We start from the raw sequence: 15,627 nt of genomic DNA, 5'->3' as shown, positions 1-15,627 counted from the left end.
AACTTGAGATCCTAGGATAGGCAAATCCTTATGAACATGATTATGGAAGAAGGTTATAGCTTACGCCAGATTCTTAAAAGCTTTATGATTTAAAAAAGGTTCAGAATCACTGCTGAGACACTGGCAACTGTTATAGTTTCTAAGAACCCTGAGATGAATTCCAATGCAACAACTCACAACTGCCATCTTCATCTGGCTTCTTTATTCTAATTGTCCCCTCCATTCTATAGATTGTGTAAATTTGCTTTGATTATCCCTGCTTCCCCCACCTATTCAAATAATATTTTAAACTTTCCATTATGTTTCTTGAAAACTGCACCTCACTTTTTGCTAGTTTCCATTTTATTTCAATGAAATCATGGAACCTTTCATCCTAATCCAACAATCAAAACAAAAGCTAAAGGACAAACCAGAAAAAACACCTCAACCTCAAAAGCTTTATTTATTATTTTGATAGGTAAAATATAATCACTGGTTAACAGTCACACAAAATACATCACAACGGCAGCAAAAGTACCCACTACTGTGCTCTCCAGGCAGACATACTGAGTAGATGGTTTCTCAATAGACTGCAGTCAGCTAAGGTTGGATGTTGTCCTCACAAAGCAAACACAAGGCCATTTCTTCTAGTTAATAAATTACCATCCAACTGCACAACCAAGAGTTGAATAATGAAGAAAATTCAAGCTAAATTACCCTTAAAAGTCCACTAACTAACCTACTTACTGGTATACAACCAACAGCCCAGGGAAAATTTTCACTTTGAAATTAACAGAAGCTTTTCCTGACCTCATGCAGCTGTCCCACATTGGACTTAGTTAAAACTCTTGTTATATATACTCTTAATGCATCCTGTAATTTAAATACATTTTCATATACTAATGGGCTTTCCTAGTAGCTCAGTTGATAAAAAATCCTCCTGCAATGCAGGAGGCCCCAGTTTGACTTCTGGGTTGGGAAGATCCCCTGGAGAGGGGAATAGGCTACCCACTCCAGTATTCTTGGGCTTCCCTGGTGGCTCAGACAGTAAAGAATCTGCCTGCAATGTGGGAGACCTGGGTTTGGTCCCTGGGTTGGGAAGATCCCCTGATAACAGGTACCCACTCCAGTATTCTTGCCTGGAGAATTCCGTGGACAGGGAGACTGGCAGGCTACAGTCCATGGAGTTGCAAAGAGTTGGACATGACTCATGCAGCTGTCTCACACTGGACTTAGTTAAAACCCTTGTTATATATACTCTTATTGCATCCTACAATTTAAATACATCTTTACACAGTAATTAGTTTAACATTTCTTTTCTCTGCAAGACCTTAAGCTCAATGAGGCCTGGGCCTAGATCTGCCTTGCATGTCACTTTGTTGTGTTTCTAGCTTGGCACAACAGTAAGGGTTCAATAAATATTTAATAATGAATGAGATAAAGTTTTTACTATGAGAAATGACATAAGAGTTACAGGCACCTGGATCTTAAGCCAACCAAGGAAAAAAGAAAAAAGTACTTGAAAAACAATTTAAGAGTTTTAAAAGCTGGATCTTTGTAAAAGAATATCTAGATTGCTTGCTAATTTTTGTAAGGAAGCCAACTCCTATCTTATGATACACCCAGAGTAGTGTCATAATTGGGTGGAAGTCCTGGAAATAATAATCAAGAATTAGACAACTTATCTAATTATTTTAGATGTTAAAGTGAATTATTACACAGAGACAAGCCAATGCTACAAAAGGAATGAACTAACCCTATAACCTAGCCATGTGACCATTAGTTTTGTTACTGAAGCAAGAACTGAAGGCTTTCAAAAAGATATTCCTAACTAAAGACTGCCCTTTGTTTCTTGGTTCAGGCTTTAAGAACCAGAGGTGGTACTCTTCACCAAGCCTGTAGGTTATTATGTGTTAACTAGATGTCCACAACAACCAGAGCACCATACGCAACACACCCTGACATGTTAAGGTAGTGTGGCTCACTCATGAATTTCTAAAGGACTACTTGGAGAAGGCAATGGCACCCCACTCCAGTACTCTTGCCTGGAAAATCCCATGGATGGAGGAGCCTGGTGGGCTGCAGTCCATGGGGTCGCAAAGAGTCGGAAACGACTGAGCGACTTCACTTTCACTTTTCACTTTCATGCATTGGAGAAGGAAATGGCAACCCACTCCAGTATTCTTGCCTGGAGAATCCCAGGGACGGGGGAACCTGGTGGGCTGCTGTCTCTGGGGTCGCAGAGTCGGACACGACTGAAGTGACTTAGCAGCAACCTTCTTTACTTGTCTATTTCAGTTCTAGAGTATCACCTTGAATAGAGTAAATATCCAATGTTTCCTGCACTGAACAGAAACTGTCAACTCTGAGACTAATTTGAATCTCAAGATCATCACTTTCTACCAGCAAGGGCAATGCTTTACATGTTGCATTCATAGTCCTTTCTAACCTTCCCCTTTGCTGAGGACCCCTGTCCAGAAAGCATGGGCTCAGTGAATACAGATTTATTTTAATAATACTGGCTTGAACAAGTCATTATTAAGTGAAACAAATCTCCTCACTAAAAAAAAGAGACACAAGACAGGCAAGTATCCAGTCCAACACAAACAAATGCCAGTTTATCTGTACTATCCACAGAGAAATGAAAAAGGTGTGTGTGTGTGTGTGTGTGTGTGTGTGTGAGAGCGAGAGAGAGAGAGAGAGAGACAGAGAGAGACAGAGAGATAGGGAGACAGGAAGAGAGACTAGGGTAATTGATTTGAGAAAGGTGATAACAATGTAATTCTCTGTACATGCATACAGAACATGTCTGGTCCTTTCCCAGCTTCTCTGAATCTGGTCTTTGTAGGTGGCTGGAGATGGTAGTAGAGAAGGGAGATGAGCTTCAGTGTAGCTCATCCTCAATTAGCTGTAACTATGGTCAAGTCACTCTTGGTGGTCACTTTACTCTTCTATAAGTTAAAGGGGCCAGACCAGATCAGGCACAAAATAGTCTAAGAAATCATTTAAGAAACCTTAGAAGGATGGACCCTGAGCCCTCCCCACAGAAGTTCTGATTCAAGAAGTTTAGTGTGGGGCCTATGAATTTTTAGAAAGTACCCTTGTTGATTCTAATGCTATACTACATTGCAGAAAACCACATCAGGTAATTACCAAAACTCCTTTCAACTATAAAGTACTGCTAGGAGACCCAGACCAGTGGTTCTCAAAGTGTGGTCCACAGTCTGAAGACAATTTCAGGGGCTCTGCAAGGTCAAACTATCTTCATAATAAAACCAAAACATCACTTTTTTTTTTTTTTTTTTTTACTGTGTTGACATCTGCACTGATGGTACAAAAGAAACTGCTGTGTTAGCCTGAATCCAGGTGGAAGCACCAGATCACAGCAGTAGTCATTGTGTTCTTCACCGTCAAGAAACTCAGGGAAAAAAAAAAGCAAGTTTCATTTAAGAATGTCTTTTATGAGGAAGAACAAATTATTAATTTTATTACATCGACCCTTGGGAATACATCTTTTTAACATTAATGTGTCACGAAATGGGAAGAACACACAAAGCACTTCTGCAGACCAAAGCCTAAGGCTGTCCTGAAGCAAAGAGCTGAGTGTCCGACCTGCTAACTGAACTAGTTGCCTTTTTCATGAAACACCATTTTTCTTCAACTAATGACTGGCAAACTGTGATTATTCAATATGAATATTTGGCAGATATTTTCTCAAAAATGAATAAAGTGACCCTGTCATATTGAGAAAAACAACCAACAGTATTTGTTACCAGTGATAAAACTTGAGCTTATATATATATGTATATATATACATATATATATAAAATGTTGGCAAATTTGTATCCATCACCAGAAGCTAACCATTCCTAACACTTGAGGACTTTTCTGATGAGAGCAGTGATGATACTAACAAATATAGTATTTTGATATTGTGTAATGTAATGTGCCAATATTTGGAACAACTGATTAATTCAGTGAGTCAGTACTTTCCAAAAGGCCAATGCACCATGTTATAAATTCATGCTATAAATTCCTATTACAAAATCTACTCAAAGTGCAGGATAAAACAACACATTCTAATATAACAATACAAAAATTCATAGATATAGTCTGAGATTCCATATTACAACTAAACATTACTAAAATATCATTTATTGAGTTATGGTGTAATAGCAAATAATATCCCCAACTATTTTAAAAGGCTAGTAAAATACTCCTTTTTCCAATTATGTATCTAGTGAGGTTAGATTTTCTTCATATACTTCACACAAAACAACATATTGCAAGAGTCTGAATGCCGACATTAGAATCCAGCTGTTCTCTATTAAATCAAACATTAAAATATTTGCAAAAATGTAAAATGATGCATTTCTTACTAACTTGAAAAAGTTATTTTTTTCATAAAAACATAATGGGTTATTTTTCAAATGAATTAACAAATAATTCTGTTGTTATCATTTAGTTGCTAAATTGTGTCTGGCTCTTTGAGACCCCATGGACCACAGCCCTCTAGGTTCCTCTCTGTCTATGGGATTTCTGAGGCAAGAATACTGGAGTGGGTTGCCATTTCCTTCTCCAAGGGATCTTCTTGACCTAGGGATTGAACTCACGTCTCCTGCACTGGCAGGTGGATTCTTTATCACTGAGCAACTAGGGAAGCCTGAACAAGTAATTTATCATATAATAAATATCAGTGGGTACAAGCTGTAAAGATAAAAGCTCTTTGGGGTCCTCAATAATTTTTAAGCATGCAAAGCAGACCTGAGACCAGTTTGAGAACTACAGCTCTAGTCCAAACAAAGGTATCCAAATCTAGCAGTGCATGAATCGTGGTATGAAAGTTTCAAAATACATATAAAGGCCAAAGTCCCAGACATGTGAGGTAGAGCCCAGTCACTGTATTTAAAGAAAAATGTTTGCCAGATGATTCTTATGCATGGTCAAGTTCAAAAACCACTGAAGCTATCATTTGACGGTGTGTGCCTTTGGAAAAGCTGTTTACTGATGCCCCCTAGTGGCTAATTTGCTTTTCTTTATGAAAATGATAAGGGGAAGAGCAGGAACTCAGGAAAAACAAAATTCTTATTCTATTAAGGGCCTCAGATCATCTAGTACAACTTCCACTTTATATATGGAGACTGACAACCGCACATCATTACAGTATAGTGTGATAAGTGCTAGGCTATGCTTTGGTTGGTTAAGTATAGGGTGTAAAGAAAAAAGCATATGGGGGAGGCAGACTTCTGTTCCATCTACTCCAACTTATCTCTAGGGAGCTAAGTTTCTAGAGGCAATCAAGTCTGAGCTGAATGGAGAATGAATTGAAGGACAAGAGTAATTCAGTCAAAAGGGGTGGCAAGTACCCAAGCTCAAAAGTATATAATAGGTCAAAATTTGCTCAGTATTAAAGAGAACAGCAGTGGCCAATTTTAAGAGCTTGCTAGAATTACCAGGTACTGTGCTAAGTCCATTACACTATCTTAAGTAACACTCACAACAACCCTAAGAGATGTTACCTCCTCAATCAACCCTAAAAGATAGTGAATATTAACCAATTATGGTTTATGATTTTTCCTTTCCTTTAAAATTTTTTGAAAAGCAGCTAGTTTTCCAAGGATAATCTGTTAGTCCTTGGACAAACTTACCCAGAAATACCAAAGCTGCTTTTATGTTTCAAAAAGGGTTTATTTAGGATTGTTTTAGAAAACACCTAAAAGAAATGGAATGACTTTACAAAGTCCTTGGGATAAATCAGGGGGAAATAAAGGTCTTTAACCATTAATACAACAACCATAGACTATGCTTTAATTACAAATATAGTAATGTTAAGTAAAAACTTTGTAATTCGGCTTCCCCTTTTCTCTACTTTCCACTGTTAGAATATAATGTAATTTTATAGAGGTACTACAACTGCAATAGGAAGTGTAGAAGTTCTGAAATCAGAGGTGCATCTGAACACTGACTTCATCACATATTAACTGTGACCACTGATAAATTAACTTTGAATTTCTGCATCTACTAAGTGGGGACAGTATATTCCTTACTAGACTGTCAGGAAGAATAAATGAGACCACGTTATATGTAGACCATTTAGTAGAGGTAGCCCCTATCTTGTTTCGCTAGTCCTTATGGGTCTGTCTGTCCAAGGGGTTTGTCTTACTTTCTCTGATGCTGCTTCTGCAGAGCTGCCTCTGATAACTGCCCTTGAAGGATCAGTCTTCTTTGCTTGTCAATATCTCCTTCCATTCGGGCAAAAGCATGAGAGCCAATGAAAGAGAGATCAACTCCCAAGCCTTCGTCCTCTTCTTCCTGGTTATCTGTAACAAAAAGCTATCAATAGCTTATGGCTATTTATCCATATGATCATTTTATGTTTTGTTAGCAGCCAATCCTTTGGGAATGGATCACCTTTTAATGTGTTCCCTACTGCCTCACCAGATCTTTTTGAGGAAAAAAAACAAACCAAGACAAAACTGTGTTTTTTCAAGAAAGAAAAGCAAACAAACAGAATCCTTGGACAATGGTGGGCTTCCCAAGGCAATGCCACCATCTGAGCGGTTCAGTTGGGACTTCTTCACATCTATACCACTGTTCCTCAAAGTGTGATAGGCAAGATTTTCAGAGTTTGCTTTTATTAAAAAATACCACTAAATGAATCTTCTTTCAATCCCTCAAGCTGATTTTACGTCTCCTTTAACAGATTCAATGTTCTACCTGAAAATATTTATGAAAACTACGGCCTATGAGGTAACAATGTTTTTTGAGATACAGATGGAAGTCAAGCAGTGTTTGAGGATGGTGGACAGAAGGGAACCTTGTGGCTAATGACCACCCAGCACTGCCACCTCAACTGGATTTGCTCTTCACTACCCGTTGTCATACAAAATGCATTTTGTGCATTTAAAAAAAATGATATTCTATCATGGCAGTCACAATTCTGAGGATTTCCAAATGACGCTGGGCATACTTCAAGGCTATACTCTACTGGAGTCTCCCTAAAGTACTCCTCCAGCAAAGCTTGGTTACCAGACATTTTCTGATGCTAAACCATTTATTATTCCTTCCATTTGATTTAAATCTGTGTACTGGTAACAAAAAAGAGATGAGTAGCCTTCAAAAGATTTTAACTTGATGCTCATTTAGAAGTGTTCACAGTAGAAATCTCACAGTAATTCTTAAACCGCTTAATTTTGAGATTGGGCCCCAGCAATGAACCTTATACAAAATTTTTTTTAACACATTAAAAAAAGCAAACCTTTACACTGTTTACTATGAAATGTAAGCAGCCTATTCTAAATGGCCTTCACTCGTACTTTGGATTTTTTTTTTTTAAGTCTTTATTGAATTTGTTACAATATTCCTTCTGTTTTATACTTTGGATTTTTGGCTGCCAGGCCTGTAGGATCTATTTTCCTTGACCAGGGATTGAACCTACATCTACTGCATTGGAAGGTGAAGTCTCAACCACTGGACCACCAGGGAAGTCCGAAGATCAGTGCAAGCTGTCACGCAGAACAGCTCAGAGGGGCTCCCATCCTGCCCTGCTCTACTATCACTTCAATCTACATTGGTATGTAACCTAAAGAAGCAAAACACATGGTTACAGCATTCTTGTTTTAGGTATGGCTTTCAGAGGACATAGTTGAATCTGCTGAAAATTTTAATGATAATACATTGTTTCCTCAACAGTGTCCTGTGTGAAACCATAAACTTCACAAGGGTACAAATGTTGTCATGCCCACCTCTGAATCTCTACTGCCTAACACAGACTTCACATCATATATATAATTTAAAGAGTAAATCTTAACAAGAATAAGACTCTAAAAACACCTAAGTTGGTCTTGATCTTAGTGTCACACTAAAAGCCTCCTAAAGAACAGGCTGAACTTGCTACGTTTTTGGTGGGTGATGATTATCAGAGCCTCTGCTTCCTGAAGAGGAAAGTTAAGAAAAGGAGAGAACTCACCCTCCGGGGCGCCAGGTTTTTCACTTATTCTAATCTGCCGTTCGGGTACCACAGGCTCCCCTTCTGCATTGCCAATATCTGCAGGTAGGTATGGCAACGAACGACTCTCCTCCTTCAGTGACCTTGGGAAGTACAGAGGTAGCAGCTTTTGGTAAGTAGCCTGTGTAAGAAAAGCCAAACATTCTGTGAAAAATACCGGAGTGATGAAACAGGCATCAGCAGTGCTCATGCCACTCCACGTACAGTGAAGACAGCCTCCATCACGAACTAAGACCTCACCACGTCTAAGCTCACACTGGATGCTGCCTGGGACTCTCAGTCAGTTTTTGTGTCACAGACCAGGATTTGTTAGTCCCTCAAATAGACCCATGAGTCCTGATCCTGACCGTTCCAGGTCACTGAACCTGGAATGAATATATCCTGTGACCCCCATCCCCAACCCCTTCTTCACCTCACTAATGATGTCTTTCAAGATTCAGCTCGGACGAAGACGCTACTTCCTTAATCCTCAGTGTGCAATCAGGGTCCATGTGACCTAGATTTAATTTTTGACATTTTTGTTTTTAAACAGTTCTCTCTGGAAAGATTGCTATTTCCTGACTTTTATTCTTTCTTAGAGGTTTCCCAAACAGCAAAGAGATATCTTACTTTAAAAAAAATTAGAATAAAATTCACTGTGTCTTATAATTTCCATACAGGTTGGTCTGCTGGACTCATTCTAAATCCACGATACATTGTGGATACTTAGTGCTCTTATTTTTCCTCAGTCTTGAAGCATTTTGCTTTTTTTCATCATCCTAGAGTCATTTTATCGTTACTCATCAATTACTACCAACTATAACAAACTAAAACAGAATAATAAGAAACCAAAAGAATGATGGAACTGCCTAGAAGGACAGTGAAATCACTTAAGAAATCATTATCCATCAGTCTCCTTACTGTGTCACCACAACACTGCATCATCTTTCATGCATATAAATATATATACGAGGCACATACGCTCAGCTGGTAAAGAATCCGCCTGCAATGTGGGAGACCTGGGTTCAATACCTGGGTTGGGAAGATCCCCTGGAGAAGGGAAAGGCTACCTACTCTAGTATTCTGGCCTGGAGAATTCCATGGACTGTGTAGTCCACAGGGTCGCAAAGAGTCAGACACGACTGAGCGGCTTTCACTTTCATTTCATGAGGCATATAAGAAGACTGGATTGTAAGTCAATTTAAAAAAATAATTAAAAAAAAAAGACTGGAGACACCATCTTTGTAGCCTTTTTAAAAAATCAAAATACAATTCACATACCATAAAATTCACACTTTAAAGTATACAATTCACTGGGTTTTAGTATATTCATTAAGTTGTGGAATCATCACAATTAATTCCAGAACATTTCATCATCTCAAAGAGAAAATCTAAATTCATTAGCTAGGTCATTCTCCATTGCTCCCTCCCCAAGCCCCTGGCAACCACTAACCTTTCTGTTGTATGGATTTGCCTATTTCAGAATACACATTCCATTAAAATGGAATATGGTATATGGTTTTTTGTGTCCAGTTTCTTTCATATGGCATATGTTTCTAAGGTTCACCCATGCTATAGGATATACCATCACTCCATACATTTTATAGGTTAGTAATAATTCCACTGTTTGTATATACCACATCCACCTATCCATTAATGACGTTTAGGTTGTTTCCACTTTTTGGTTACTATGAATATTGCTGATATGAATATTTGTGTGCAAGTTTTTGTGTAGACATATGTTTCCAATGGGCTTCCCTGGTGGCTCAGACAGTCAAGACTTTGCCTGCAATGCGGGAGACCCAGGTTCGATCCCTGGGTGGGGAAGATCCCCTGGAGAAGGAAGTGGCAACCCACTCCAGTATTCTTGCCTGTGATGCCCATGGACAGCGGAGCCTGGCAGGTGAAAGTCCACGGGGTCGCAAAGATTCGGACATGACTGAGCAACTAATACTTACTTATGTTTTCAATTTTATTCTGCATATAGAGTGGAATCTCTGTTTAACCTTCTGAGGAATGGCCAGATTGTCATTTTGCCACTCCTAGCCTCACATTTTGGAGAAGGAAATGGCAACCCACTCCAATGTTCTTGCCTGGAGAATCCCAGGGACGGGGGAGCCTGGTGGGCTGTCGTCTATGGGGTTGCACAGAGTTGGACATGACTGAAGCGACTTAGCAGCCAGCAGCAGCAGCCTCACATTTTATGCAATACACTACACTCTTTCTGCTATTTCTTACATGTGTGCCTGTACTTATGCTTGTATGACTACCATTATTTGCCCTTCCTCTGGAAAATCTTAGTTATCTTTTACAATGATTTCAACTCACATATCACTTCCTACAGGAAGTATTTCCTAACCCCACACCAGAATGGAGCTGTGTGCCCCTATCCTTCCCATGCTTCCATTAGTGTACTTATCACAATTATTGTAACTTATCTGACTTGTCTGTCCCCACCAACAGAAAGTGGGTTCCTTGGGGACAATGACTATGACTCACTCACTGGTGTAGTCCCAGAACCCAGTGGAGTAAACCTGATATATGCCAGACATTCACTAAAAGGTCACTGAGAGAATGAATGAATAGGTAAGCCAGGTAAAACAAGAAGAGATACAGCAAACATGGCAAATGTGTCTGTTTTCAGCAAATTCAAGATGGTTTATATCTCATATATATACTCTGAATGGATATTTCACATGTACTAATTCATTAATTACAAAACTCCCGTGATATAAGTACTGTCAGTATTCATATTTTATCCAAGCACAGAGAGGTTAAATAACTTGCCCAAGGACACAAAACTCAGACATAATACAAGCTGAATGGGACAGAGAACACTACAGCTGAACAAAGCTTAATAAGATTTTAAAAAGAGCTAATTTCCTAAAATGGCTCTAAATTAAGTTGAAAAATAATAAACCTCACCACATACAAAGAAACTTAAACCTTATAACTTACTCAATACTCGCCACTGGGCTAGGCTGTCACCTGTCTCCAGGTCAGGCAGACACCAGGGTTTTTCCAGCAGAGGTTGTTTTCCAGCTCTGTTGCCCAAGGGCCCAGTGCTTAGGTCATAAGGTAATGCCTTGAGATGTCTTGAGAGCTAACATGTGAGTAGATCAGAGCAGCTCCACCTTGTAAGTTTCACTATGTGATTAACAATTTACCAGTGAAAAATATGAACAAAATGCTTCTTCTTGACTTGCTTTTAGTCTCTAATATCTTTCATGGCAATGATGGTAAGCCCCGCTGCCAAATATATTCACAGATAATGAGGATTTGCCTGCTGGCAATTCAGTTAACAGATAATGAAGACACAAAGGCAAACACAAGTAAAAATAAGACTTAAAACAATGCAAGATAATTAGCAAAATACCTCTTCTAGTTCAGAGACAGCAAATACTACTTTTTCAAGAGTCTCTCCATGAATTTCGAGGAATCTCCTTACAGTGCCTAAAGAAAATAACAGAAAGATTAATAAATAGTAATAAATGAGAAATTACTTATATGTGAAGGAAAATCAATCCCTTCCAAGTTTTATTTTTGTAATGCATCACTCCTCCATTCGTTCAGGCCTGTACTCAATGACACTTTATCAGTAAGGCCTGCCCAGGCCACCCTATCTAAAAACTCTTCCTTGATTTTGCTTTCCTCCACAGCAACTATTTTAGACATTTTGTGACGCTTCCTGTTTATTGCATATCCTCCCCCTGTCCCTGCCCCATCCATTAGAATGAAAGCTCCACACAATAGCAAGAGTTTTATTTACTGCTTTATTGCGAGTAAACAGTGGTTGTCCATAGAAGATGCTGACTCCAGACAATTCTCCCTTATCCAGTATATTCTTTCTGTTCTCTGGGGCCTCTCTCTCTCTGACCAGAATGGTCTAGCACAAGTGCCTTCCCATTCATCTGTTACAGTATTAGATGCCCTACTCAGCCCTTTTATTGTTGCTGTTCAGTCGTTAAAACGTGTCTCTTTTGAGACCCCATGGACTGCAGCATGCCAGGCCTCCCTGTCCATCACCATCTCCTGGAGTTAGCTCAAACTCATGTCCATTGAGTCGGTGATGCTATCTAACCATCTCATCCTCTGATGCCCCCTTCTCCTTTGCCTTCAGTTTTTCCCCCGTCAGGGTCTTTTCCAATGAGTCGGCTCTTCGCATCAGGTGGTCCTCTCAATATCCTATCAAACCAAAACTGAATTATTTTCTCTTCATTTCTATCTTAATCTCTAAACTTGCTAATAATGAGACCGAGTCGCCTTTTCTCAGTCCTTAACTTACCAGTGATTTCTTTCTAGATGCTCACGCCCCAACTTTTAAAAATGTTGTCCTCTCTGGGTTCTGTCCTCTACATTTTTTGTTTTCTTTATATATACATTGTCTTGAGCTCACTAATTTGATGGTTAGATAGTACTCCAAATGTTGATGGCTCCCAAATTTTTATATTGTTTTCTTTTTCTTTTTTAAATTGGAGCATAGTTGCTTTACACTGCTATGTCCAGTTTCTGCTGTACAGCAAAGTGAATCAGCCATATGTATATATAAATCCCTTCTTTTTTTGGTTTCCTTCCCATTTAGGTCACCACAGAGCACTGAGTACAGTGTTACACAGAAGGTTCTCATTAGTTACCTATTTTATACGTAGTGGTGTATATATGTCAATAACAATTTCCCAGTTTATCCCTTTCTATCCCCCCGCCACCACTATTTCCTCCTTGGTATCCATGTTTGTTCTCTATACTCTGTTTAATGAATAAAAAAACCCTGAAATTCTACTCCCCACTGAGACCTCAAACTCAACATGTCCAAACCTGATCCCAACAGGTCCAGACCTGACTTCCACTTCTCCCCAAACTGCTGCTCCTTTACTGCACTCCTTATTTCAGTTATACAGCAACATCCGACCCATCACCTAAGCTAGAATCCTGAATTTTCTTGACACTTCCTTCACTTCTTCCTTAATCCTGTACTTTCAATGGGTTATCATGTACTTTATATTCTATTGCTAATATATATAACAGTCATTCCTGCTCTCTTCCAGCTGCTCTCAGGCTCTCAATGCTTACAAAAACTTTGGCAATAAGCTCTCAACTGCTCTCGTTTCTCTTTTCCAAGCCTACATATTCACTGTTGCCCCTAAGTTATGTTATCCACCTTTCTAAACATTTTTGATGGCTCCACACTACTTATAGGTTAAGATCCAAAGGCCCCGGCATGGCTCTCCACACTGACCACTAACCACCCTTTCACCTCCACCCCTTAGTTCTATTTCCAACTATAGCATATGCTTCAGCCACTGGCTTCTTTGCTGGACTCAGAATATGCCACTTGCTGTGATGTTCCCCTACCTCTGCTTTCATGGTTACCTTTGACTGAATACTCTTTATCCACCATGACCCTCTCTTAGTGAACGCCTGCTCATTTCTTGCTACCCAGTCAAAGACCATCTCCTTTGTAGATAACTCCATCCTTCCTTATGTTACCCCTATCATCGTCTGAACAGCACTCCTTTTGTGAACTTCTCACAGCAGTTTATAGCTAGGCTGTGAGCTTTCTGAATGCCAAGGAAACTTAACATTAATATTACTAAGGCCTAACACACCTTAGGAATATGGCAAGCAATCATTCAAAAATAACAAATAACTGAATGAACATTTTGTGGCTCTGGTTATTGACGTAGTATAGCCTGCCTTGTTCACTACTGTATCTTGAGAACCTAACAAAGGAGACCCATTTGTTGAAGGACTGAACAAAACTTCCTAATTCTCTCTCCATCAGGTGACAAATTTCTCATCTCTCCCTCTGTTCTGCTTTAATAATTAAAAAAAAATTAAAAAAAGAATTTCTTCCATCTATTCACTTTGACACCAAGTTTTAAAGTTTACACACAATAGTTTCCCAGCATAAAACTGGGGGATTTCCTTTGGAAGACAAAATACAACACTCACTAGTAACCAAATTGAATTCTTTCAACAGCCGAGTTCATTCAGAAAAGTAACTCTGCAAAAAGGAGGAAAAAAAAAAGAGTGCTATCATGGCTACATGGTTTTAGTACTCTACAACCAATCAGAATGCCATATGCCTAACTTCTAGTCAAAACTATTCAACGGGAGACCCCGGTTTGATTCCTGGGTTGGGAAGATCTGCTGGAGAAAGGATAGGCTACCTACTCCAGCATTCTTGGGCTTCCCTTGTGGCTCAGCTGGTAAAGAATCTGCCTATAATGTGGGAGACCTGGGTTCGATCCCTGGGTTGGGAAGAGCCCCTGGAGAAGGGAAAGGCTACCCACTCCAGTATTCCAGAATTCCATATACTGTATAGTCTATGGGGTTGCAAAGAGTCGGACACGACTGAGCGACTTGCACTTTCACCATTCACAATGGGTGAGAATGACATGTAGGACATTAAAATTTCCAACCTGGGAACACAGTAAAGACACTACCATTGCCTTTTTTTCTCACCACTGTATCCTCTATTACACAGCACGGCTTAGCACACAGTAGTCACTTAGACTTCTGTTGAATGAGTAAATAACCTGATAAATTTATCTGAATGCAGATGGTTCTTTAAGGTTTCTTCTGGAGAAAAACTAAACTGCACATGAACTAAGGAAAAATAAAATGATAAAGAGACTTGGTACAACTATCAAGAAGGTATTACTTAAGACTTCAGGTGAAATAAATTTCAATAATAGTAAGTGAGACAGCTTTTGGAACTAAGGACTTAGAGTCACATCCTTAGATTTGTTTTTGGCCCGTATATGCTATAAAAGCCTAAAGGCCATTTATTTCCCAGATGCTCAGAAAGCATATGGGCAAAGGGCACAATTGTGTTTGTGTGTGTGTGTGTGTTTTTAAATGAAATGGTATAGCTTTGCTATTAGATTTAAGGTGTAATAAGTCAAGTAGGTCTTCTAAAATACAAGTTAACCTGTTTATTTTAAAGCTTTACATTTCCTTTGTGCTAATTAAATTTCTGGAAATTGCTTCACCAAAGTCCCTTATGCCTATTTTTGATCTTTATCTGCTGTTTCTACAATTACTGTTCAAAGCTGACTCCCTTATGGTACTGCATCAGATGACTTTTCTGGGGGCCACAGAGCTAGAATTAGATTAGTAGAACTGGGACCAAAAACCAGTAGTCTTAACTCATTTTTCAGAGCCTTTTCTACAAAATAATGGTGCTTCTTTAAATTCTAATCCATATGATTACTTCACTAAAAAACGGAGACACAAAAGGCCTAACTCAAACTATGAGATACGGGGTACAGGTTAAGTGAAACGAGAGACAGTTGAAACCTGCCAAAAGCCTTGCCAGGAAGAATTATATAGAGGCAGGAACTTTGCTTTGGTAAGGGATCACTCAGAATACATGCATGCTAGCCATAACATAGTAGTTTCCCACCAAAGCAGTCCTAACTCAAGCATAATGAGTTACACAGGTTACTAGACTTGGGAGTCAGAAGGCCTGGATATATGTTCTAAGTCTGCATAACTCTAAGAACATGATAACTTTTTCAGCCTCTTTATTTGTAAAACAGATACTACACTATTTAAAGCTCAGGGTTGATGGAAGAAATCAAATGGAATTTCTTTATCCCTTTTTAAGATACGTATTTCTTCAGCAAGGACCATTTGTAAAGTACTATAAATATACA

The 15,627-nt window shown here is 39.0% G+C and overlaps 1 protein-coding gene across 8 annotated transcripts in view; it reads right to left on the bottom strand.

Annotated features, from left to right (window-relative positions):
- The window catches only part of GDAP2 (ganglioside induced differentiation associated protein 2), a 99,983-nt gene that overhangs the window by 62,937 nt on the left and 21,419 nt on the right, over positions 1–15,627 (bottom strand). For all 8 annotated transcript variants that reach the window (XR_014054595.1, XM_081492958.1, XM_081492962.1 and 5 more), the window contains 3 exons: positions 11,343–11,419; positions 7,949–8,108; positions 6,143–6,299 (listed from right to left, as the gene is read on the bottom strand). Coding sequence is in view for 7 of the 8 variants with exons in the window: in XM_081492958.1 (XP_081349084.1) it covers positions 6,143–6,299; positions 7,949–8,108; positions 11,343–11,419 (394 nt within the window). In the remaining variant the exon portion in view is untranslated. The remainder of the gene's footprint in view (positions 1–6,142; positions 6,300–7,948; positions 8,109–11,342; positions 11,420–15,627) is intronic.

This window comes from Giraffa tippelskirchi, chromosome 5, assembly GCF_054371585.1.
Source record: "Giraffa tippelskirchi isolate mGirTip1 chromosome 5, T2T-mGirTip1v1.2.pri, whole genome shotgun sequence".
NCBI classification, from domain to species: domain Eukaryota; kingdom Metazoa; phylum Chordata; class Mammalia; order Artiodactyla; family Giraffidae; genus Giraffa; species Giraffa tippelskirchi.
Note: the sequence above shows the minus strand (reverse complement) of the source record. Positions and strands in the feature narration are given on the sequence as shown.